At 38.7% G+C, this 26196-nt stretch overlaps 2 protein-coding genes across 2 annotated transcripts; both read right to left on the bottom strand.

The window, feature by feature from the left end:
- Positions 1 to 8751: 8751 nt before the first annotated feature.
- On the bottom strand, positions 8752 to 12229 carry LOC104234838 (plant UBX domain-containing protein 4-like). The gene is made up of 4 exons (XM_009788475.2): positions 12003 to 12229; positions 10310 to 10598; positions 9786 to 9881; positions 8752 to 9389 (listed from the first exon to the last, which is right to left on the bottom strand). Exons 1-4 carry the CDS (start codon positions 12158 to 12160, stop codon positions 9018 to 9020), a joined length of 915 nt encoding a protein of 304 aa, XP_009786777.1. The 5' UTR covers positions 12161 to 12229; the 3' UTR covers positions 8752 to 9017.
- A 5176-nt stretch (positions 12230 to 17405) lies between these two features.
- Positions 17406 to 23363, bottom strand: LOC138883119 (uncharacterized). Its single transcript, XM_070163782.1, has 7 exons — positions 22212 to 23363; positions 21496 to 21633; positions 21289 to 21408; positions 21006 to 21178; positions 20578 to 20741; positions 17520 to 17588; positions 17406 to 17443 (listed from the first exon to the last, which is right to left on the bottom strand). Exons 1-7 carry the CDS (start codon positions 23361 to 23363, stop codon positions 17406 to 17408), a joined length of 1854 nt encoding a protein of 617 aa, XP_070019883.1.
- Between the last annotated feature and the right edge of the window lie 2833 nt (positions 23364 to 26196).

The following is a 26196-nucleotide window of genomic DNA, read 5'->3' as shown; positions in this document are numbered from 1 at the left end:
TAGTCAGACACAAATTATTTCTCACTAAAAGTACTTTTTAAAAGTAGTTTTGAGAAAGAATAATAAACTAAATATAGAAGTTTAGCCAAACCGTAAATTGAACTGATAATTGTTAGTGGGCAATCAAAGAGGTTGGCTCGAGGAGGGTGACTTCCATATGGAGAGGCTACCTTGCTCAATTTAAATTGGATTCATCAACTTATATATAACACACTAATGTAAATAACTTTTCCGCTATTTTTGAGTTGTTATAGAGCTTATTATCACCAATGTAAATAACCTTTACTCTATCTTTTTATTTTGAGTTGTTATAAAGCTTATCTACCTTATTTTTTTAGGTTATCAATTCCACCTTTTGCATACAGCTATATGTAATTATCTTTTATGTAATTTGATAATTGTGCCTGAGTTAAACTTATATAAATATAATGTTCTTGGCTTATACAAATGTAGGAGCCAACCCAAGACGGCATTTTTGGACGAGTTTGGTGGTGACTAGACTTACACTGAGACTTAGTGGGCATCAAAGAGGTTGGCTGGAGGAGACCGACTTCTAGCGTCTTGAAGGATTTAGACGCTGGAAAGAATTCTACGCACGCGGCATAATTTGGCAAAGATCACTTTAGACCGTTTTGAAACTATTTATATTGGATAGTTACAAAAGTATATAAAATTTGTATATAACATACATAAATGTATATATATAAAAAAATATATATATTTTCAGTTATTTCAAAAGCGATTATACAATGTCATTTTATTAGTTTAGTCATTCTAGCAATAACTGGTTATTTTTTCCGTGCTATTCACACACGTACGATGTAGACAATAGGCATACCTTTACTTGACTCTTCAAAAAATGACGAGAGTGTAAATGATATAAAGCCAACAGATAAAAATCAAATGCTTCTACTTATTGTCTGGATGTGCATCAAAGATGCCAATTAATGGTGTTCAACTTGGTCAATATCTAATTGTTTATTCCAAACCACATACAATTAATATGGATAGTAACAGCACGGGCTAGCCACTTTTTAACCCAGTAAATAAAAAATAACCAATATTTTGAAATTTTACATGTGACAGTGAAATTTGAAACCTCATTACGTGGCTATTTCAATTATGAGGGCTGAAAAGTGGCTATTTATGAATTTTATCCCAAATTTCCGTCTGTTAGCCCATAAGACAGATCTAGCTTTGTCAGGCCCCTTCCACCAAACATAGGCCCAACTTATTGATGCTTATGAACTGGAACTTAAACCAGGCACTACTAGATTCCCCACTCTATGACTAGTCTAGATTAGTGAGCACTATTTTGAAGGCAAGGAAATCTAGCTTTGAGGTACGACACCTCCCAAAATGCAATTTACTAAATAGATATAAAACAAAATGCAGATAAAATTATGAAATTAATGAAATGCACGCAATTGCATGACTGTTATAATTATATTATATTGTGGATGTTCATTTAGTACTCCGTTGTAAATAAGCTTCCCGAAGAAGCTTATCCATATGGGAATCCGTCGTAAATATGTTTATCTATTTAGTACTCTATTGGAAATAAGCTTCCTGAAGAAGCTTATCACTTCGGTACCCGATTATGGATAAACATTACCCCAGTAAAATATTATCTATACCGGGTACAATGAGCCTATCCTTTCAGTACTCCGTTATGGATAATCATTACCCCTAGTAGAAGATTATCTATACTGGGTACAATGAGCTTATCCATTCAGTACTCCGTTATGGATAAACATTGCTCTCAGTAGAAAATTATCCATATCTGGTATAGTAGCAGCTTACACATCACCTTGTAGTAGCAGCTTACACAGCAGCTTGCAGTAGCAGCTTATACAACAACTTTCTTTCATCTATAAATAGAAGAGATTTCAGTTCATTATGTACATCAGTTTGAATTTGAATAATATATCAGTTTCTCTCTATACTTGTCTTTACTTTACAGTCTTTATTTTATAACACGTTATCAGCACGAGACTCTGACATCTCGAGCAAATACTTTGAAAGTATTAGAGGTAAGAACTTTCTTTTCCTAAATAATGTCAAATCTTTCTAAACTTGAATTTGTAGCCCTGGATATATCGGGCAAAAGCTACATGTCTTGGGTGCTTGATGCTGAAATTCATCTTGATGCGATGGGTCTGGCAGACACCATCAAAGACAAAAATCAGGCATCAAACCAAGACCGTGCCAAAGCAATGATATTCCTACGCCATCACCTTGATGAGGGCCTGAAAATGGAATATCTTACTGTTAAAGATCCAGTCATACTGTGGAATAATTTGAAAGATAGATATGACCACCTGAAGATGGTCGTTCTTCCACAGGCACGATATGATTGGACTCATCTAAGGCTACAAGATTTTAAATCTATCAGTGAGTATAATTCTGCTATGTTCAGAATTATTTCCCAATTGAAGTTATGTGGTGATAATATTACTGATCATGATATGTTGGAGAAAACTTTCACCACTTTTCATGCCTCGAATATGCTCCTGCAGCAGCAATATCGAGAGATGGGATTTAAAAAGTATTCTGAACTTATCTCACATCTTCTTATAGCAGAGCAACATAATGGGCTATTAATGAAAAATCATGAAAGCCGACCTATTGGTTCTTGTCCATTCCCTGAAGTGAATGAGACGAACTTCCACCAAGCTAAACGTGGAAGAGGTCGTGGCCCCAGTCGTGGTCATGGCCGTGGTCGGGGAAGAAACCCCAATCATGGTAATAATAATGCACCAAAGAAGCCTCCTCACCACCAGCAGTGGAAAAGGAAGGAACAAAAGCATGAAGCGGTGCAAGCGCCAAATGCAGAAAATGCATGCTATAGATGTGGAGGAAAAGGGCACTGGTCACGTACTTGTCGTACGCCAAAGCACCTGGTTGAGCTTTATCAAGCCTCCCTGAAGAAGACAGAGAAAAATGCTGAAGCAAATTTTATTTCTGAAGATAATTTAGACTTCATGCATTTGGATGTAGCTGATTACTTTGCACTCCCAGAAGGAGAAACAAGTCATGTAATCGGTAGTGAATCTGTAGAAATGTAAATATTTTAATTTTTGTTGTTTGTAATAGATAGTATGGTTATGTAATTGTTGTACATAAATAAAAGTTATGCTTTGATAATGATGTTTACTATAATATATTTTATTTATGTTATTTTGAAGAATATGGATAACCCTCAAATTATGTTTGGATCAAAGACAAATCATGAAGATATTTGTGTTATTGATAGTGGAACAACTCATGCCATATTCAACGATCAGAAATACTTTTCTTATTTGCATAAGGAAAAAGCAAATGTTTCAACAATTTCTGGTAATATAAGTTTGATTGAAGGCTCCGGAAGAGCCATAATATTTCTGTCTAAGGGAACAAAACTTATTATAGACAATGCATTGTTCTCCTCCAAGTCCCGAAGAAACTTGTTGAGTTTTATAGATATCCGCCGAAATGGGTATCATGTTGAGACAATAGATGAAATGAACAGGGAATATCTTTGTATTACAAAGAATATTTCTGGCCAGAAATGCATTGTAGAAAAGTTACCAACTTTATCTTCTGGCTTATACTATTCAAAAATTAGTACAATTGAAGCACACTCTATCGTAAACCAGAAGTTTACGGATTCAAATACTTTTGTGCTTTGGCATGGCCGTTTGGGCCATCCCGGATCAATAATGATGAGACGAATTACTGAAAATTCGAGTGGGCATCCATTAAAGAACCTGAAGATTCTTACAAATGACGAATTTTCTTGTGATGCTTGTTATCAAGGAAAAATGATCACTAGACCATCACCAATGAAGGTTGATATTGAATCCCCTGCCTTTTTAGAGCGTATACATGGGGATATATGTGGACCTATTCACCCACCAAGTGGGTTGTTTAGATATTTTATGGTCCTAATAGATGCATCTTCAAGATGGTCTCATGTGTGTCTACTATCATCTCGCAACCTGGCGTTTGCAAAGCTATTAGCCCAAATAATTCGATTAAGGGCACAATTCCCAGATTATCCTATAAAGGCTATTCGCCTTGATAATGCTGGAGAATTCTCATCTCAAGCTTTTGATGATTATTGTCTATCCGTTGGGATAAAAGTTGAACATCCTGTAGCTTATGTTCATACTCAAAATGACCTTGCAGAGTGATTTATTAAACGCCTGCAATTGATAGCAACACCACTACTTATGAAAACAATATTGCCCACTACTGTATGGAGCCATGCTATCCTGCATGCAGCATCACTTATCCATCTCAGATCGACACATTATAATAAATATTCTCTGTCACAATTAGTTTTTGGTCATGAACCAAATATTGCTCATCTACGAATTTTCGGATGTGCTGTATATATGCAAGTAGCACCACCATAGCGCAGTAAGATGGGACCACAGAGAAGGATATGAATATATGTTGGGTTTGAATCACCCTCTATTATTCGCTATCTTGAACCATTGACAGGAGATTTATTTACTGCTCGATTTGCAGATTGTCGGTTTGATGAAACAAATTTCCCACAATTAGGGGGAGAGAAAAAGGAAATCAAAAGAGAAATTGTGTGGAAAGTTTCATCATTATCTCACTTTGATCCCCGTACCCCTATATGTAATCAGGAGGTCCAGAAGATCATCCATTTACAGAATATAGCAAATCAAATGCCAGACGCATTTACTGATTTGAAAAGGATAACTAAGTCACATATCCCAGCAGAGAATGTGCCTATCCGAATTGATGTCCCAGTAGGACCATCTACTAGCATGAGAGCTAGTGAACCTAAAGCACGCCTGAAGCGTGGTAGGCCTTTGGGTTCTAAGGATCGAAATCCTCGAAAAAGAAAATCGACAAATGATCAAAACGATACTATGAAGGGATCCCCTGAAGAGACCCAAAATCTGATTAGTTCTGAGATTCCTGAAGAAATCAATGAACCTGAAGCTCATGTGAGTGAGGAACTTTTAATAAGTTCGAACGGTGATGGGATTAATTTAAATCGATTTGAAATAGTGGTGGATAATATTTTTGCATATAATGTTGCACTTAATATTATGCAAGATAGTGAGGATCTTGAACCTCGATCTGTCGAAGAATGTCGACAAAGATCTGATTGGCCAAAATGGCAAGAGGCAATTCAATCGGAATTGAAGTCACTTGCTAAAAGAGAGGTCTTTGGACCAGTAGTCCAAACACCTGCTGGTATAAAACCAGTTGGTCATAAATGGGTTTTTGTGCGAAAAAGGAATGATAAAAATGAAGTTGAAAGATACAAAGCTCGCCTTGTTGCACAAGGATTCTCACAACGACCTGGAGTCGATTTTGATGAAACATATTCACCTGTTATGGATGCCATAACATTTCGATATCTCATCAGTTTAGCACTACATGAAAAGCTTGAAATACATCTAATGGATGTAGTTACAGCTTATCTGTACGGTTCACTTGATAATGAAATTTATATGAAAATCCCTGAAGGATTTAAAATGCCTGAAGCAAAATCTCAGGAAATGTATTCAATCAGATTACAAAGATCTTTGTACGGTTTAAAGCAATCTGGGCGCATGTGGTATAATCGCCTTAGTGAATATTTGCTGAAAGAAGGTTACATAAATGATGTTATTTGTCCATGTATTTTTATAAAGAAAATGGCATCAGAATTTGTTATACTTGCTGTTTATGTTGATGACATAAATCTTGTTGGAACTCCAGAAGAGCTCCAAAAGGCAATTGAATATCTTAAGAAAGAATTTGAGATGAAAGATCTTGGAAAGACAAAACTTTGTCTTGGTCTGCAAATTGAACATTTAGCAGACGAGATCTTTATCCATCAATCTGCCTATACAGAAAGGGTCTTAAAACGCTTTTACATGGACAAAGCGCACCCATTGAGTACACCAATGGTTGTTCGATCACTTGAAGTGAATAAGGATTTGTTCTGACTTCCAGAAGAAGACGAGGAACTCCTTGGTCCTGAAGTACCCTATCTCAGTGCAATTGGTGCACTAATGTATCTTGCTAATGCTACAAGGCCTGACATAGCATTTTCTGTTAACTTACTAAAAAGATATAGTTCTTCTCCTACACGGAGACATTGGAACGGGATTAAACATATATTGTGATATTTAAATGGAACTCTTGGTATGAGTTTGCTTTATGCTAACAAAGATAGTGCAGATCTTGTTGGTTATGCAGATGCATGTTATTTATCTGATCCCCATAAAGCTTGATATCAAACCGGGTACGTATTTACATATGGAGGTACTGTCATATCATGGCGCTCCACAAAACAATCTATTGTTGCTACTTCTTCAAAACACGATGAGATAATAGCTATTCATGAAGCAAGTAGGGAATACATATGGTTGAGATCAATAATTCATTTTATTTGAGAAAAATGTGGTTTGAAATGTGAGAAAAGACCCACAATTTTATACGAAGACAATGCTGCATGCATAGCCCAATTGAAGGGAGGATTTATAAAAGGAGATAGAGCGAAACACATTTCACCAAAATTATTCTACACACACGATCTTCAGAAAAGTGGTGACATTGATGTGCAACAAATCCGTTCAAGTGATAATCCAGCAGATTTATTCTCTAAATTTTTGTCAACTTCAACTTTTGAGAAGATGATTGGAATGCGGAGACTCAAATATTTAAAACAAGGTTTTCATTAGGGGGAGTAAAATACGCGATGCACCCTTTTTTACTTACTAAGGTTTTTTCCCATGAGGTTTTCCCTATAAGGTTTTTAATTAAGCACATAACAATGCGTATTACTAAATATGTGTAGTCTTTTTCCTTCACTAGGATTTTTTCCCACGTGGTGTTTTCTAGTAAGATTTTAATGAGGCACATTATCTTTTAACGAACATCCAAGGGAGAGTGTTATAAATATATTATATTATGGATGTTCATTTAGTACTTTGTTGTAAATAAGCTTCCTGAAGAAGCTTATCCATATGAGAATCTGCCGTAAATATATTTATCTATTTAGTACTCTATTGGAAATAAGCTTCTTTAAGAAGCTTATCACTTCGGTACCCGATTATGGATAAACATTACCCTCGGTAGAAGATTAATACAATGAGCTTATCTTTTCAGTACTCTGTTATGGATAATCATTACCCCTAGTAGAAGATTATCTATACTGGGTACAATGAGCTTATCCATTCAGTACTCTGTTATGGATAAACATTGCTCTCAGTAGAAGATTATCCATATCTAATATAGTAGCAGCTTACACAACAGCTTGTAGTAGCAGCTTACACAGCAGCTTGCAGTAGCAGCTTACATAGCTAGGGGTGTACATAGGTCGGGTTGGTTCGGATTTTACAATTACCAAACCAAACCAATTGTGTCAGATTATTAAATCTAAAGACCAAACCAAACTAATAAAACTCGGGTTTTTCACTCTCGGGTTTTCTCGGGGTTTCGGGTTATTCGGATTTTTTAAGTTTTTTTTTTCCGGTAAAATCTTCGTAGAACAAAACATATAAATTATGCTCAAAATATTTCTTTAGTCCTAGTAAGATACAACTATATAAAGTATTTTCCAAGAAAATAATACGAAATATGAGATATGAGATATGTCATGGCATTATCCTAAATTATTCAACAATAAAGACAATAAAATTATGTAATATAAATATTACTAATTAAAAAATCATAATAAAAATAAACATAATCTAAAAGTACCAAGTCATGCTAAAATAAGTAGACTAATAAGGGATTGTTAAATACATGACTAAACGCTAAAGAAAAAATAAAAATAGGTTATGCATTTTTATCTAAATTATTGCAAAACAAAAAATAGATATTCACTACATTCTCGTTCGTAGTATTAAATTAAATGTCTTTTGTTAGAATTAGTATTGATTTGATTTTGGTTTGGGCTTTTGTTAGCACTATTTAATTTACTAATGTTAATGGATATAAAACTTATTGGAACATTCAAAAGTTCTAAGTCTAACCTTAAAATAATATCTCAAAAAATAAAATTATAAAATCTTTTAAGAAAGATTTATAAATTACATCACAATAAGTATATTTATATATTAAATATATCTAAAATTTACATATATGTAATGTCAGGTTGGTTTGGTTTCGGTTTGACTTTCTTTAGTTAAAACCAAACCAAACCAATTATGGTCGGGTTTTTTTTCCAACACCAAACCAAATTAAACCAACCCATAGTCGGGTTTTTTTTCTCGGTTTGACTCAAATTATCGGGTTGGTGCGGTTTGTCGATTTCCTTTGTACACCCCTATACACAGCAGCTTGCAGTAGCAGCTTACACAACAGCTTCCTTTCTTCTATAAATAGAAGAGATTTCAGTTCATTATGTACGTCAGTTTGAATTCGAATAATATATCAGTTTCTCTCTATACTTGTCTTTACTTTACGGTCTTAATTTTATAACAATCACCAAATTCTAGGAAACTTGCAAAATATAAGACAAATTATAATCAAATGCTTAAACCAAAATTTAAGAAGTTCCAATGGCTTCTATGATCTTGTCCTCACCATTGAACTTTTTGCTGCTCTCTGGTAAAATTTTTCATTCAGTTCAAGTTTCATACCAAATACAACAGTTAACTAATGCATTTAGCATACCGCAAAATTCATCTTAAGATCTTATGAAGCCTACACACAGTGTGTCAATTTTCAACCACACATCAAGTCAACATTAAACCTTATACTGGGAACTCTTCTTAAATGCTCCAATCGTATAAAAACCATTATACTTACTTTCCACACCACAGTTGTTCTTACACGAGATGAACAAAATACCGTATGACAGAGTAGTAGACCGAGAAGGTACAACATCCCATTAAAGAAATACATAGATTCTAAACAAAAAACCACCGCTATCTTCATTCAGATGAACATTAGATTCACAAAGATTAAAAATAATATCCAGCCGTAAACGTATAACATATGTCCTGCCAGCAGTACGGAGTTAATAAATAAAAAGAAATTGATTTTGCACCTCATCAAAATTTTTGTATAACCACTGAATTCGCCAGTCCTGCTTGCTCAATTGTTTGGGTTGGGTCACTGAGGATTCTAGGAGGAAATCCAACCGTTTGCAGTTGAAAGGCCCTGGTGTCACTTGGCCTTGAAGCATCAATGAAGGCACGGATATCACCAACAGTCTGCTGGAAATTGAAGTGTGCAACCATGCGAGTTCCATCAGCTAATCTAATTTGAAGCGAGGTTGACGGCAATGAATCGTCCAGAACGCTTGTAGGTGCCGAGGCAGTGCTTATGGGAACCGAAGCAGATGGCTCGGAGGTTGCTGGAGTTGAGCTGCTTCCAAGTGTTCTTCCCACTCCCTGAAATGGTACTTGGCGTTTCTCTGGTTCCTGCAAGTGCGCCGGAAAATAAATCATGGTTAAGGTTTGTGTCAACTGTTGAACGACACGTTTATTGATTTTTTTTTTTTAAATTCTTTTACGGTCAATATCGGAGAAGGGATTTTGCATGGTTTTAAAAACCTGCTGCTCAAAAGGACAAAACCTCACGGGTATCTAGGGTAAGGGAGGGGGGGGGGAATAAACACTCTCCAAATAGATTAGTTGTCATGTTTTTTTCCTATCATATATAATAGAGTACACATCCACTAAAAACCTAACGTACTATGGCCAATGATATGTGTTACTTAGCTTGTTCCTCTTCCTTTTTATATCCCCTTTTCCATATTCGGTGTGTCAGAGGAGATAAAAACGAGAAAAATGGTGAACTGAATATGCAAAACTCACAGGACAGTTCTCATCCCTCCTTATGAGGTTGCAGTGCACCTGGGACCTAGTATCTGCAGGAGCCAACTCTCTTGGACATTCAGACTTTGTGATACTCTGCAAATGAAGCACCAGTACATTAAGAACCCAAAATTATCCAAAATTGAAAACATTTTAGCATCAAAAACACTGTGCAAAATATTCTGAAAAAATGAAGTGGACAATTTGCATATGAAACATATGAACAATATGCAAATGCGAGCTTAAGAGCATGGTCTTAAATGAAAATCAAGCTATGGTTAACTCCGGTCATTTACTCCAACTGGGGAGTTTAAATTACAAAAGCCATTTGCAGATGTCATGCCCCTATTCTCCTGATAATAGGAAGGGTAGAAATTGTAGATAAGAAAGGACAACTAATATTAGCAGCATGAGAATTTGTAAAGCTGAAATACACGCTAACTACTCACTATCTAGTAGGATCATGCGACCCACGATGTTTGTTCCTTTTCATGAATCTTTATTTTAGTTCTCACTACAGTTACCTCAAGAAAAGATGCATTTTCAGGATCATCCAGCCTTCTCAAAGGGCCATCATTTACAGTGAAACCATTTCTCCAGAAGATAATATTGTGTACAATGGACTCAGGCGGTTGAGGAGCTGATGTTGGTACTGTCTCCCCTGCAAGTGTTCTCCCAGTTCCAGTAAAGCTTGTTGAGCTTGAACTAGGGACGACATTTTCCAAAGGACCTTGCGTGGCACCCACTTGCCTAGCTCGGTCAAAGATGGAGTCGACATCATTATGCTTTGAAGGATCTTGAACAAGCATTCCACTACAAGCATAATCATAGCTAGAATCAGGGATACAGTTATACATCAAAAACATGCTGGCCTCTCTATCTTCCTGTCAAAGGTTTATATATCAAATCTTCAATGTGCATAAAATAGCAAAAAACACAGAAGATGCTTCATGGATACAAGGGACAAACTACCATTACTTAGTTGCTAGAATCACGAGTTGCGACACATTTAGCAAGAACACATATGACGTGCTCAAAAGCTACCTTAGATCGAGATAAGAATAACATTCAAGCTGAATAGTAGAAATCAAGATACAGCCAAAAAATATAGGTATAGCAACAAACAAATTGACATGCATTTTTTGAGATGAGAAAAAAAGAAAAAACTTGCTTATGGACTTCTCCGAAAAAAGAAAAAAAACCCTGCTCATGGGATGTCTAAATTATATACTTGTCATATACACAACCTGAAAATAAGGAAAAGATTGAAGATATATGTAAATAACAAGTTGAAATAAGTTTGTAGTCTGACATCATTGAGTTACAAGATTGATATAAAAATTATAGCTCGAATGGCCGAAAAAGAAGAAAAAACAGAAAAAGAAAGGAGCACCAAGGAAGGTAAGAATAAAAAAGGCTATAGAGAAAAACCTTGTGATTCCTAGAACCAGAGTATTAACAATATACGATTGCAGGTCTTAACATAAACCCCAAGCCAACTGCACTCAGCATCAACTTATCGCCTTCATCCCACACCGCCTTTTGTCAAAATCATTTCTTCTCATTCCAAACAATAAAAATACCTTTTAGCCACTACAAAAACACCTAAGTCTCAAGCTAGTTGAGGTTGGCCATATAAATCATCACTATCCAATCTGCTCCATTTTAACCCGAAGATTCTTCCCCCTCCATACAACCATAACCTACCCCACTTCCACCACTGTATTTCCTAGGAAACACTCTGTTCTCTATAAACACATGATCAAGAAAATCATTCTCAAAATATAAGACAACAATGGACCACAAGTCCACCAGCTTAGCACTAGCACAAAACAGTCAGTGCTACCTACAACTAAAAGGCAAACCTTTTTTTCCTTTAGTACCCGGTAACAAAAATAAATTCACAAAGTGCACCAAAATGGTAAAAGACAATGTTTTTTCCTGAGTCTTACATAGCAAAAATACAATTCACATCAAATACATCACTTTTAGCAAACTCTAACACATCATTCCTAATTATACTTGCAAACATGTCACAATAATGTTCAACTCAACACAAGTTATTGAAAAGTAAACAAATAGAATTTGGATTAAGACTCATGAAAGTTACAAATCGTAGTCCGTCAATAGCAATAAATGTGTAAAATTCACAGCTGATTGATCAATTAAGGAAGGACAAATAGTTATAGAGGAATCTAGGGTTTGAGGAATGGATGCCTTTTTTCACCACCAGTGTAGTATTCTTGGGGGGCATCGGAATCGCTATCGGAATCATCGCGACCAGAAGGACGATTCAGATCGGAAAGTGTGCGAATGCCGCCGGCACGGCTTCCCGACGTTTGCCTAGAGGGCTTTTTGCTATCGCGTGAAGCCATTGATTCTACTCTCTGACTGTTGCTGCTGCAACTTGCGAAATTGGGGAATTTGATTCGATTCAATGATTATGCTAATCAGCTATTATTGTGTGTGTGTGTGGGGGGGGGGGGGTGGGGGGGGTTCACTTTCTGGGGTGCCAATTTCAATCACTGTTGGGACATGCATTTTTTAATCTAGGCAAAATACATAAGTTACCCCCTAAACTATGAACCAAATCCCTATTACACATTTTCTGACCATGAAAATCATTTTACACACTCAACCTTTCCTGAGTGTATCTAATACACACCTTTTTTTTCTTGACCAATTTTTCAAAATATGTGTAAAGTCACGCACTAATAAGATTGTGACACGTGTTATTATTCTTTTAAAAATTAAAATATGTAAAATTACAATTATACCCTTTACCATCTTCCCCCTTGCATCTCTTTCTCTTCGCCGGCGACAACAACCAGACCTCTGCCATCTAATTCAAACAAAAACTAGAAGACCTAATCAAATGCTCCTAGATTATAATTTCTAAATATTTTCGAGATACAAAATTCGAGTACCAAATATTGGAATCTTTTGCAAAAAACTTATTAAGATTTGATCCAAACGCCAAAAACAATTAGTTGTACTAGAATATTGGTTCTTCTTAAGCAAACCTACAACCCTCTCCAATGATATATAATGGTAAGTGGGTTCCTTCATGGTTGCCCCCAACAGGTGTAAGGGGAAAAAGGAAGAGAAGAGAAAAAGGTGCTTCAATGGTGAAGGTATGGTGATTTTTCGACAGGTGAGTGTTGATTGATTTTAGGATGGTGGAGAAGTTATGGAGCATCAATGGTGGACGATGGAGAGGTCTGGATGGGCTCTCGACGGGCAGGTGGTGGATTAGTTTAGAAAAATAAAAAAGAAAGAAACTAAAAAAAGGAAGGAAAGAAAGAAATTTTATTGTAATCGTTGGATAAATTTCACTAAATCTGAACCGTTTAAATAAAATATCAGACATATAATTTTTTAATGTTCAGATGCCTCATTTTGTTTGTAAAACACGCGCTAGCCACGTAGGCAAAGAGGTGTGTATTAGACACACTCTAGAAAGGTTGAGTGTGTAAGATGATTTTCATGGTCAGAAAATGTGTAACAGGGATTTGGTCCAAAGTTTAGGGGGTAACTTATGTATTTTGCCTTTAATCTATATACATATATAAAATTGTTATAAATATATTATATTATGGATGTGCATTTAGTATCCCATTGTAAATAAAGCTTATGCATATGGTACTCCGTCGTAAATATATTTATCTATTTAGTACTCTATTGGAAATAAGCCTCCTGAAAAAGCTTATCACTTCGGTACCCGGTTATGGATAAACATTATTCCCGGTAGAAGATTATCCATACCGGGTATAATAAGCTTATCCTTTCGATATTCCGTTATGGATAAACATTACTCCCGGTAGAAGATTATCCATACCAGGTATAATAAGCTTATCCTTTCGATACTCCGTTATGGATAAATATTACCCCGGTAGAATATTATCTATACCGGGTACAATGAGCTTATCCTTTCAGTACTCCGTTATGGATAAACATTAACCCCAATAGAAGATCATCTATACCGGGTACAATGTGCTTATCCTTTCATTACTCCGTTATGGATAAATATTACCTCCAGTAGAAGATTATCTATACCTGGTACAATGAGCTTATCCTTTCAGTACTCCGTTATGGATAAACATTACTCTCAGTAGAGGATTATCCATATCTGGTATAGTAGCAGCTTACACAACAGCTTCCTTTCTTCTATAAATAGAAGAGATTTCAGTTCATTATGTACATCAGTTTGAATTCGAATAATATATCAGTTTCTCTCTATACTTGTCTTTACTTTATAGTCTTTATTTTATAACACGTTATCAGCACGAGACTCTGCCATCTCGAGCAAATATTTTGAAAGTATCTGAGGTAAGAACTTTCTTTTCCTAAATAATGTCAAATCTTTCTAAACTTGAATTTGTAGCCCTGGATATATCGGGCAAAAGCTACATGTCTTGGGTGCTTGATGCTGAAATTCATCTTGATGCGATGGGTCTGGCAGACACCATCAAGGATAAAAATCAGGCATCAAACCAAGACCGTGCCAAAGCAATGATATTCCTACGCCATCACCTTGATGAGGGCCTGAAAATGGAATATCTCACTATTAAAGATCCAGTCATACTGTGGAATAATTTGAAAGATAGATATGACCACCTGAAGATGGTCGTTCTTCCACAGGCACGTTATGATTGGACTCATCTAAGGCTACAAGATTTTAAATCTATCAGTGAGTATAATTCTGCTATGTTCAGAATTATTTCCCAATTGAAATTATGTGGTGATAATATTACTGATCATGATATGTTGGAGAAAACTTTCACCACTTTTCATGCCTCGAATATGCTCCTGCAGCAGCAATATCGAGAGATGGGATTTAAAAAGTATTCTGAACTTATCTCACATCTTCTTATAGCAGAGCAACATAATGGGCTATTAATGAAAAATCATGAAAGCCGACCTATTGGTTCTTGTCCATTCCCTGAAGTGAATGAGACGAACTTCCACCAAGCTAAACGTGGAAGAGGTCGTGGCCCCAGTCGTGGTCATGGCCGTGGTCGGGGAAGAAACCCCAATCATGGTAATAATAATGCACCAAAGAAGCCTCCTCACCACCAGCAGTGGAAAAGGAAGGAACAAAAGCATGAAGCGGTGCAAGCGCCAAATGCAGAAAATGCATGCTATAGATGTGGAGGAAAAGGGCACTGGTCACGTACTTGTCGTACGCCAAAGCACCTGGTTGAGCTTTATCAAGCCTCCCTGAAGAAGACAGAGAAAAATGCTGAAGCAAATTTTATTTCTGAAGATAATTTAGACTTCATGCATTTGGATGTAGCTGATTACTTTGCACTCCCAGAAGGAGAAACAAGTCATGTAATTGATGGTGAATATGTAGAAATATAAATATTTTAATTTTTGTTGTTTGTAATAGAATCGTATGATTATGTAATTATTGTACATAAATAAAAATATGCTTTGATAATAACGTATACTATAATATATCTTATTTATGTCATTTTGAAGAATATGGATAACATTATTAGATCAACTTAAACTCTATCAGAGTTTGCAAGAAATATACAATCATCAGAAGTGGTTATATTTTGTATATCTCATTGTAATTATATTTTGTTAACCATCAAAAGGGGTATATGTCTATGACCACCATAAGTGATAATTTAGGCTTTCTATGGTTACAAATGAAGATAAGCTACATAAATATTCTCTATATTGAGTGCACGCCTCGATTTTCTCCTGAAGTAGCAAATATTATAAAAGAGGTTGAGTCATCACAATTTGATGTGATTAATGCACATTCAAATAATTATGTTCGATTTCTTGAAGGATGAGAACTTTGATATTAATCCATTCCCTGAAGTGAATGTGACAATATTAATAAATTTTGTAATATGAATGCGCTCCTGATGTGAATATATTACAATTCACCTCCAGAAGAGGTAATATAATTGAGAGAATATATATTTCGTATTTTAAATTTGCTCCTGAAGAAGTAACACAATTGAAATTGCCTCCGGAAGTAGAAAAATATTATGCAGAGGAGTTTTCTTGTGCTTAAACAATTGTTTTATATTGTTTATTTGATTGTGATTTGCTCTCATGATACCAGAATGTCTGAGCAATATTTGATAGTACAAAATATATCAACAACTCTTGAAGAGCTAACTGTTTGCCTAGAAGACACATGACACCAGTAGTGTCCGATAAATATTAGATTGTGGATACTAAATGAAGACTCTTGAATAGTTTATATAAAAATATGTCATTCATATTATATGATTATGGTCAAAACATATGTTGTAGTAAACATGAAGTTTACTAATACAAGTGACTATCATATTGATACTACAAATGATTGGAAGATTGAAAATCTTTATGTTTCCACAATCATAGGGGGTAAAATAATATGTATGTGAGAAGTTACCCGCCTTATTCTTCAATTTGTACTACATCATGTATCATAGTAAATCAGAAATTTACTAATGCAAATGTTTATGTCATAGTAAACTAGAAGTTTACTAAGAGATAGCACATGCCACGATAAACTTGAAGTTTTCATTTGCCGTTTTTAAATGAACTATTTGAGAATTCTGATAAGCATATACTGAAGAACCAGAAGATTTTTCAAGAATTCTCTTGTGCTGCTTGTTCTCATAATATTATACCGGCTAAAGTTGGGACTAAGACCCCTGAATTCTGGAATATATAAAAGGTGAATATGAGCCTATTCACCTATCATGTGAATCATTTATAGATACATATATAAGATGGTTACATGTATGTTTATTGTCAACCTGCAGTTTGACATTTGAGATTGCTTTTTTTAATTAAGAGCATAACTTTCAGATTATTGAATCAAGACAGATCATCTTCATAATGCTGGTTTATATCCAAGCTGGTTTATCACTTAATACCTCATACTAATGGCTAAACTATTGCTTATGAGAACAAAGCTTCATGTGTTGGTCTAATATATTCTAAATTATATACAACAGCACTTGTATGCATCAGACCAACAATATATGCTAAAGTCCCCCCCTTCCCCCCACAATTGGTTTAAGATCAGAAATCAAATATTTTACTATCTTTTGATATGTGGTATATGATTAATTTCTCTACCACAATACACAAAAATATGTTTTCCAAAGAAGATTGGGGATATATGTTAATTTTTCTAACATTTGGGGGATGAAATAAACAACTGAAAAATATGTTATATGAATCGAATTATCATTAATATGATCCTCACTTAGAAAATAATCCAAGTCAAATGCCAGAAGCATTTGCTGATCCAAAATTTAATATCATATTTTAGCTGCAAATGCTCCTATTAAAATTAAAGTCTCTGAAGGATAAAGTTTACTGTACGCATGAAGCGTGGTAGACCAATCGGTTCCAAAGGTAACTATCACGACCCATTTCCGTAATAGGTCATGAAGGCGCCCGATACCGTTGCCAGGCAGGCCAACGCGGAAACATAATTAAATTCTTATATTACTTTCATCAGAAACAAGTAAAGCAGATGCTCCAATTTAGATTTAAAACCAGGAGTGATCAATAATGTATATAACTCGATTATACAACCCAGAATAAATGTCTACTAATGTGTGTGTCAAGACCTGGTGTCACAAGTATAGGCATCTAGTAGAATATACAAAAGAATGTCTCTATCCTACTATCTGAGATAGAAAAGACAGTAAAAGTAAGAAAAGACTCCATCCGGCTGCTGAAAGGCATAGGAAGGAAGCAACTCACCGTGGAAGTCCCGGTCATTAAATCCGGGGCGCGCACCAGACTGGTAACCAGATATACATGCCTCAGATCCTGTACAATTAAGTACAGAAGTGTAGTATGAGTACATAAACAATATGTACCCAGTAAGTAGAGATCGACTTGATACTTACTAGGGTCAAAATAATATGATAAAGTGTTATGCTAAGCATGGGGATCACCAGTAATCAACAGTTTATAACGAAAAGAAATAATCATGTTCTTGACCATATTTCAGTTAGCCATTTACATTTCAAAATACTTAACAAAACAAGTCATGTATAAGATTTCGCATAAATATCATGCACACGTTATGCCGAGGTCGACGACCCGCTCCAACAGAAAATAAATTGTGCACTGCCGAGGGTTGAACGGCGCGAACCATAGATGCATCTATTTACACTGAGGCGATCGGCCCGATCCATAAATATCAAGAAACATCAAGAATACACACAAAGACACATTTATATACAAATAGATTCTTACAAGAGTTCAACAAGTTCACATGTTTATCTTTATTTCTTTCCAAGTCTCTAACATATCATAAATGATCACATTAGCAAGTTAATATGGAGATATTCACAATTTAGGCATGATGTGGGTCCTAATCTACCCAAACAATTAACATCATAGTAGCTATACACGGACTCTTGTCACCTAGTGCGTACGTAGCCCCCGCATTTAGTAGCAATTTTCTCAATTATTATACCTATAGGGACAATTTCTTCTTACAAGGTTAGAAAGGAGACTCATCTCGCTCCAAGCGCACTTCCAAATATCAAGAACAAGTCCAAGCCCTCAATTCGGAGCCGAACAATCCCAAACTAGTTAAATAAAGTAAGAACTAGTCAATATAGACTCACAAGATCGAATTCTAACTATTTAAGCAATTTCCCAACCTTTTACACAAGTTTCCTAAATTTCGACCCCAGGCCTACGTACCCGGATTCCGAGATTTTTCGAAGGAAGTTGTTCTCTACAACCTAAGGATCAATAATATATGATTCCTAATTCATTTCATAACAAATTTCGTGGTTAAATCTAAGTTTTATTAAAACCTCAGGTCTTGCTCTAACCCCTTGATTTTTACCTAATTTCTAGTATTTAATCTATCTAATATGCAAGTATTAAACTAAAGATGCATGGAATAAACTTACCTCACAATGCTAAGTAGAAGTCTCCTCTCCAAAGCTTCCAAAATCGATAATGGAAGAGTGTATAAGTGATAAAAATGGTATTGAACTCGTATTAAATGAACCTCACTGCCCAGCGATTTCCGCATCTGCGGTCAAGGGACCGCATCTATGGTCCCGCATCTGCGAGAATTCGACCGCATCTACGAAAAGGGGAGGGAAAGCTTGGACCGCATCTGCAGTCTCAGGGCCGCATCTGCGGAGCCGCATCTGCGGTTTCCTGGCCTAGCCACCTGGGCCGCTTCTGCGATGGAAGACCCGCATCTGCGGTTCTTGACAGAAGCAGCAATCCTTCAGCCCTTTCCAAATTTTCCACTTCACTCGAGCCTCGTCCGTTTGAAGCTCGGGGCTCCCGGGCCTCGCCCGAATATACCGACAAGTCTAAAATCACGAGGCGGACCTATTCAAACCTTCGGAACACCCGAAATACGCCAAAACTAGAAATCATCCCTTAAAACCAAATGAATCAAACTTATGAACTTCATGTTCTTAATTTCCCTCTAACAGGCCAAAACGCCCTTAAACTACTCGGATTGACACCAAATTTTATAGGCAAGTCTTAAATGATATTTTGGACCTGTACCATGTTTCAGAACCAAAATACGAGCCCGATACCTAGGAAATCAATGATTACTTAGTTTCTTTAAATCCTTAAAACTCCAAATTAACAATTTCTAATAAAAATTCACTACTTGGGCTAGGGACCTCGGAATTCGATCACGGGCATACATCCAGGTCCCATATTTTTCCACGGATCCTCCGGGACCGTCAAATCATGGATCCGGGTCCATTTACTCAAAATGTTGACCAAAGTCAAACTTAGTCTTTCAAGAGAATCTTAAAGAATTAAATGGACATATTTCACTCAAAACTCTTCCAATTCCCGTTCCGACCGTCCCCGCAAGTCGTAAATTAACTAAAGCAAGCACGGGAAGTTTTATTTAAGGGAACAGGGTCCTAGAAGGCAAAACGACCAGTCGGGTCGTTACATTCTCCACCTCTTAAACAAACGTTCGTCCTCGAACAGACATACAAAAGTACATGAACTGCTGAATAAATAGGGATATCTACTCTGCATGTCCTCCTCGGACTCTTAGGTCGCCTCCTCAACTGGTTGGCCCCTCCACTGGACCCTCATTGCAGAAATCCTCTTGGACCTCAACTGGCGATCTTGTCTATCAATAATGGCAACTGGCTCCTCCTCGTAACCCAAACTCTCATCCAGCTTGATAGTACTGTAGTCCAACACATGGGATAGGTCGGCGTGATACTTCCGTAGCATTGATACATGAAAAACTGGATGAACTCCCGATAAGCTGGGGGTAAAGCAAGCTCATAGGAAACCTCCCCAACTCGCCGCAACACCTCAATGGGACCAATAAACCTTGGGCTCAACTTGCCCTTCTTCTCGAACCTCATAATGCCCTTCATTGGCGAGACTTTCAAGAGAACCTTCTCGCTAACCATAAATGATACATCACGTGCCTTCTGATCTGCGTAACTCTTCTGCCTGGACTGAGCTGTGCGAAGCCTCTCCTGAATCAACTTTACCTTATCCAAGGCATCCTGTACCAAATCTGTACAGTAATTTAGCCTCACCCGGTTCAAACCACCCAATAGGAGAACGACAGCGTCGACCATATAAAGCCTTGTACGGAGCAATCTCTATGCTGGAATGATAGTTATTGTTGTACGAAAACTCCGCTAAAGGCAAGAACTGATCCCACTGCCCCCCAAAGTCAATCACACATGCTCTAAGCATATCCTCTAAAATCTGAACCGTCCGCTCCGACTGTCGTCGGTCTGAGGATGGAATGTTGTACTAAGCTCTACATGGGGCCCCAACTCACTCTGAACGACTCTCCAGAAATGGGAAGTGAATTGAGGGCCTCTGTCTGATATGATGGAAATAGGCACAACGTGCAACCAGACTATCTCCCGAATATAAACTTGAGCATACCTATCCGCTATATAGGTAGTCGCCACTGGAATGAAGTGAGCCGACTTGGTCAACCTATCCACAATGACCCATACTGAATCAAACTTCCGCAAAGTCCGCGGCAACCCAACTACGAAATCCATGGTGATGCGCTCCCACTTCCACTCCGGAATAAGCATCTGCTGAAGTAGGCCACCCAGCCTCTGGTGCTCATACTTGACCTGCTGGCAATTCAAACATTTAGCCACATACTCCACTATGTCCTTCTTCATTCTCCGCCACCAAAAATGCTGCCTCAAGTCATGATACATCTTCGTGGCACCCGGATGAATGGAATACCGTGAACTGTGGGCCTCCTCTAGAATCCTTTCCCTCAGACCATCAACATTAGGAACACATAGACGCCCCTGAAGCCGCAAAACACCATCCTCGCCAATAGAAACCTCATTGGCACCTCCCTGAAGTACCGTCTCTCTAAGAACAGCCAAATGTGGATTATCAAACTGCCATGCCTTAATTTGCCCCAATAAAGAAGACTGAGCCACCATGCACACAAGAACTCGGCTGGGCTCTGAAATGTCCAACCTCACAAGTCTGTTAGCCAATGACTGAATGTCCAAACCTGTGGTCTCTCCCCTGCTGGAATGAATGCCAAACTACCTATCCTCTCTGCCTTCCTGCTTAAGGCATCCACAACCACATTTGCCTTGCCCGGATGATAAAGAATGGTAATGTCATAATCCTTCAGCAACTCAAGCCACCTGCGCTACCTCAAATTAAGATCCCTCTACTTGAACAAATGCTGCAAGCTGCGATGATCGGTATAAACCTCACATGACACCCCATACAGATAATGCCTCCATATCTTAAGGGCATGAACAATCACGGCCAACTCTAGATCCTGCACATGATAATTCTTCTCTTGAACCTTCAGCTGACGCGAAGCATATGCAATAACTTGCCCCTCCTGCATCAATACACATCCCAAGCCAATGCGTAAAACGTCGCAATATACTGTATACATCCCCGAGCCGGAAGGCAATACAAAAACTAGTGCCGTAGTCAAAGCTGTCTTGAGCTTCTGGAAGCTCTCCTCACAATCATCGGACCAACGGAATGGAGCACCCTTCTGGGTCAATCTTATCAAAGGTGATGAAATAGATGAAAAGCCCTGCACGAATCGCCGGTAATAACCAGCTAGCCCCAGGAAGCTCCTGATCTCGGTCACGAAGTAGGACGTGGCCAACTCTGAACTGCCTCAATCTTCTTGGGATCCACCTTAATACCCTCTCGTGACACAACATGCCCCAAGAATGCCACTGATTCTAGCCAAAACTCACACTTGGATAACTTAGCATACAACTTCTGCTCTCGCAAGGTCTGAAGCACTACTCTCAAATGTTGCTCGTGCTCCCCTAGACTAGGTGAGTATATCAAGATGTCGTCAATGAAGACGATGACAAACAAATCAATATAAGGCCTGAATACCCTGTTCATCAAATCCATAAATGTTGCTGGGGCATTAGTCAAGCCAATGGACATCACCAGAAACTCATAATGGCCATATCTAGTCCAGAATGCAGTCTTCAGAACATCTGAGTCCCGAATCTTCAGCTGATGATACCACCTTGACCTCAAGTCGATCTTAGAAAACACCCTAGCACCCTGCAACTGGTTGAACAAATCCTCGATACGAGGCAATGGATACTTGTTCTTCATGGTGACTTTGTTCAACTGGCGGTAATCAATGCACATCCGCATAGTCCCATCCTTCTTCTTCACAAATAACACTGGTACACCCCAAGGCGATACACTGGGCCTAACAAACCCCTTCGCCAACAACTCCTCTAGCTGCTCCTTCAACTCCTTCAATTTTTTAGGAGCCATACGGTACGGTGGAATAGATATAGGCTGAGTGCCTGGAGCCAAATCAATACAGAAATCAATATCACGATCCGGAGGCTTGCTAGGAAGATCATAAGGAAAAACATCGGTAAACTCTTGGACTACTGGTACCGAATTAATCGTCGAAGACTCTACGGTGGTGTCTCGAACATAATCTAAATAAGCCAAACACCCCTTCTCGACCATATGCCGAGCCTTCAGGAAAGAAATAACCCGACTAGGTGTATCAACTGTGGAACCCTTCCACTCCAACCTCGGCAACCCTGGCATCACTAGTGAAATAGTCTTGGCATGGCAATCTAGGACGACGAGATATGGAGATAACCAATCCATGCCCAGGATGACCTCAAAATTGATCATATCAAGTAACAAAAGATCTACTCTAGTCTCGAAACCACATAAGGTGACCATACGGGACCGATAGATCCGATCCACAACCACAGAATCACCCACATGAGTGGACACATGAGCAGGAGTGCCCAAAGGCTCAGGAGAAATAACCAGGAAACGAGCAAATAGAGACGATACATATGAATAAGTAGACCCTGGATCAAATAGTACCGAAGCATCCCTACCACCAATGGAAATAATACCTGTGATGATGGCATATGAGGCCAATGCATCTGGCCTGGATGGAAGGGCATAGAATCTGGCTGGAGCGTCGGCTGGCAAGCCTCCACCTGACTGAGCAGTAGCTGACTGACATCTCCCTACCTGGCCTCCACCTCTAGGATGGCCTCTACTAGCCTGCCCTCCACCTCTAGGTGGCTGGGCAGCTGGTGCTGAAATCATGGGCTACTGACCCTGTTGCACTGCCTTGCCCCGAAGTCTGGGGTAGTATCTCCTCATGTAACCAGGGTCTCTACACTCAAAACAACTACGCGGTGCGGCAACCTGCTACCTTGATGGCTGACTCTGAAAACCTGTAGATCTACTGGAAGAGGCCTGGATAGCTAGTAGGCAGTATGAACTCTCCGACATAGCACTGAAATAGGAACCAAAAGAATCCGGAGGACCTGAATACCCACTGGAGGAACCTTGAATAGCTAGCGGGCGATAAGAAATCTCTGGTATGACGCTGAAATAGGGGCGCGTTGGAGCACCCCGAGCAGGTGGTGGTGCTGAAAATGGGGGCCTGCTAGGTTGATCCCTCCCAAACTGACCTCTACCCCTAGCCGGGGTGCCTCTAAACTCTCCGGAGAATCTAGCCCTCTTATCCTGCTACATCTACTCTCTACCCCTCAAACGATATCCCTCAATCCTGCGAGCAATCTCAACCACTAGTTGATACCCTGTACCCATCTCTACCTCTCGGGCCATACCAGATTGGATAGTGGGGTGTAACCCCGTAACAAATCTCTGCACTCTCTCTGTATCTGTGGAAGTATCATAAGTGCATGGCGAGACAACTTAGAGAACTCACCTCATAATCGGTCACCGACATCTGGCCCTGCTCAAGATGCTCAAACTGATACCGCAGTTCTTCCCTCTCAGAGGGTGGAATGTACCGATCCAGGAATAACTGTGTGAACTGACCCCAAGTGAGGGGAGGAGAACCTACTGGCCTGCCAAGAGCATAGGACTGCCACCATCTACGGGCCCTGCCCTCCATATGAAAAGTAGTGAAGTCAACTCCATGTGACTCCAATATCCTCATGTTGTGCAGTCTATCCCTGCACCTGTCGATGAAGTCTTGGGCATCCTCATGTCGCTCACCCCCGAAGATAGGAGGGTGAATTCTAGTCCATCTGTCCAATAACTTCTGCGGGTCACCGTCCGCAGTTGGTCTGGGTTGGGGCACCACTGCGGCGACTGGATGGGCCACATCTGTGGGTAGTGCACCCGGAGTCTAATACACTGTAGCTGCATGGCCTGGAGCTTTAGCAGTAGGGGTCTGTGTTCCCCCTCCTGCTTGTGAGGTAGATGGATCTGCTGGAAATAAACCAGCCTGAGTCATAGAATCCATGAACCGTAGCATGCCCATGACCTTCTGAAATCCTGGTGCTATCATAAAATATGCAAGGGTAGGCTCAGCTGCGGGCACCTCGCCCTGCTCCTCGATGATAGGATCTCCCGCAGGATCTGCTGGTGGTGCTACTAGAATAGCTTTGGGACACCCTCGTCCCCTACCACGGGTCGGTGCCCTCCTCTGGCCTCTAGCAATAGGGGGAGCAGCTCCTCCCGGGTCCGGAAATGTTAGCCGTACGTGTCCTCACCATCTGTGAGTGAATAGAGGAGGGAAATTTAGTACACCAACCACTACACGATAGGAAATGAATAAAGAGTAGTCTTTCCTAATACCCTATAGCTTCTCAAAAATAAATACAGACGTCTCCGTACCGATCTACAAGACTCTATTAGGTTTGCCCATGACTTGTGAGACTTACGTGAACCTAGTGCTCTGATACCATGTTATCACGACCCATTTCCGTAATAGGTCATGAAGGCGCCCGACACCATTGCCACGCAAGCCAACAAGGAAACATAATTAAATTCTTATATTACTTTTATCAGAAACAAGTAAAGCAGATGCTCCAATTTAGATTTAAAACTAGGAGTGATCAATAATGTATATAACCCGATTATACAACCCAGAATAAATGTCTACTAATGTGTGTGCCAAAACCTGGTGTCACAAGTATATGCATCTAGTGGAATATACAAAAGAATGTCTCTATCCTACTGTCTGAGATAGAAAAGACAACAAAAGTAAGAAAAGACTCCATCCGGCTGCGGAACAGCATAGGAAGGAAGCAGCTCACCGTGGAAGTCCCGGTCACTAAATCAGGGGCGCGCGCCTCAGATCCTGTACAATTAAGTCTAGAAGTGTAGTATGAGTACATAAACAATATGTACCCAGTAAGTATCCTGTCTAATCTCGAAAAAGTAGAGACGAGAGGTCGACTTGATACTTACTAGGGTCAAAATAATATGATAAAGTGTTATGCTAAGCATGGGGATCACCAGTAATCAACAGTTTATAACGAAAAGCAATAATCATGTTCTTGACCATATTTCAGTTAGCCATTTACATTTCAAAATACTTAACACAACAAGTCATGTATAAGATTTCGCATAAATATCATGTGCACATTATGCCGAGGTCGACGACCCGCTCCAACAGAAAATAAACTGTGCACTATCGAGGGTCGAACGACGCGAACCATAGATGCATCTATTTACGTCGAGGCGATTAGCCCGATCCATAAATATCAAGAAACATCAAGAATACACACAAAGACGCATTTATATACAAATAGATTCTTGCAAGAGTTCAACAAGTTCACATGTTCATCTTTATTTCTTTTCAAGTCTCTAACATATCATAAATGATCACATTAGCAAGTTAATATGGAGATATTCACAATTTAGGCATGATGTGGGTCCTAATCTACCCAAGCAATTAACGTCATAGTAGCTACGCATGGACTCTCGTCACCTAGTGCGTACGTAGCCCCCGCATTTAGTAGCAATTTTCTCAATTATTATACCTATGGGGACAATTTCCTCTTACAAAGTTAGAAAGGAGACTCATCTCGCTCCAAGCACACTTCCAAATATCAAGAACAAGTCCAAGCCCTCAATTCGGAGTCGAACAATCCCAAACTAGTTAAATGAAGTAAGA

Source organism: Nicotiana sylvestris, chromosome 2 (assembly GCF_000393655.2).
Source record: "Nicotiana sylvestris chromosome 2, ASM39365v2, whole genome shotgun sequence".
Lineage (NCBI taxonomy): Eukaryota > Viridiplantae > Streptophyta > Magnoliopsida > Solanales > Solanaceae > Nicotiana > Nicotiana sylvestris.
The sequence above is the reverse complement of the archived record's forward strand: the minus strand, read 5'-3'. Positions and strand labels throughout refer to the sequence as shown.

Bases quoted from the DNA above. Each gene is read 5' to 3' on its own strand.
- LOC104234838 (XM_009788475.2), bottom strand. From the start codon at position 12,160: ATGGCTTCACGCGATAGCAAAAAGCCCTCTAGGCAAACGTCGGGAAGC. The intron at 10,599-12,002 runs GCATCCATTCCT...TTATGCTTGTAG, and splicing joins TACACTGGTGGTGAAAAAAG to TGGAATGCTTGTTCAAGATC. The intron at 9,882-10,309 runs GTAACTGTAGTG...CTTCATTTGCAG, and splicing joins AAAATGCATCTTTTCTTGAG to AGTATCACAAAGTCTGAATG.
- LOC138883119 (XM_070163782.1), bottom strand. From the start codon at position 23,363: ATGATTTCAGCACCAGCTGCCCAGCCACCTAGAGGTGGAGGGCAGGCT. The intron at 21,179-21,288 runs GTTTGGACATTC...GGGCAAATTAAG, and splicing joins CAGCAGGGGAGAGACCACAG to GCATGGCAGTTTGATAATCC. The intron at 20,742-21,005 runs GTATTCCATTCA...CATTGTGGATAG, and splicing joins GAGGAGGCCCACAGTTCACG to GTTGACCAAGTCGGCTCACT.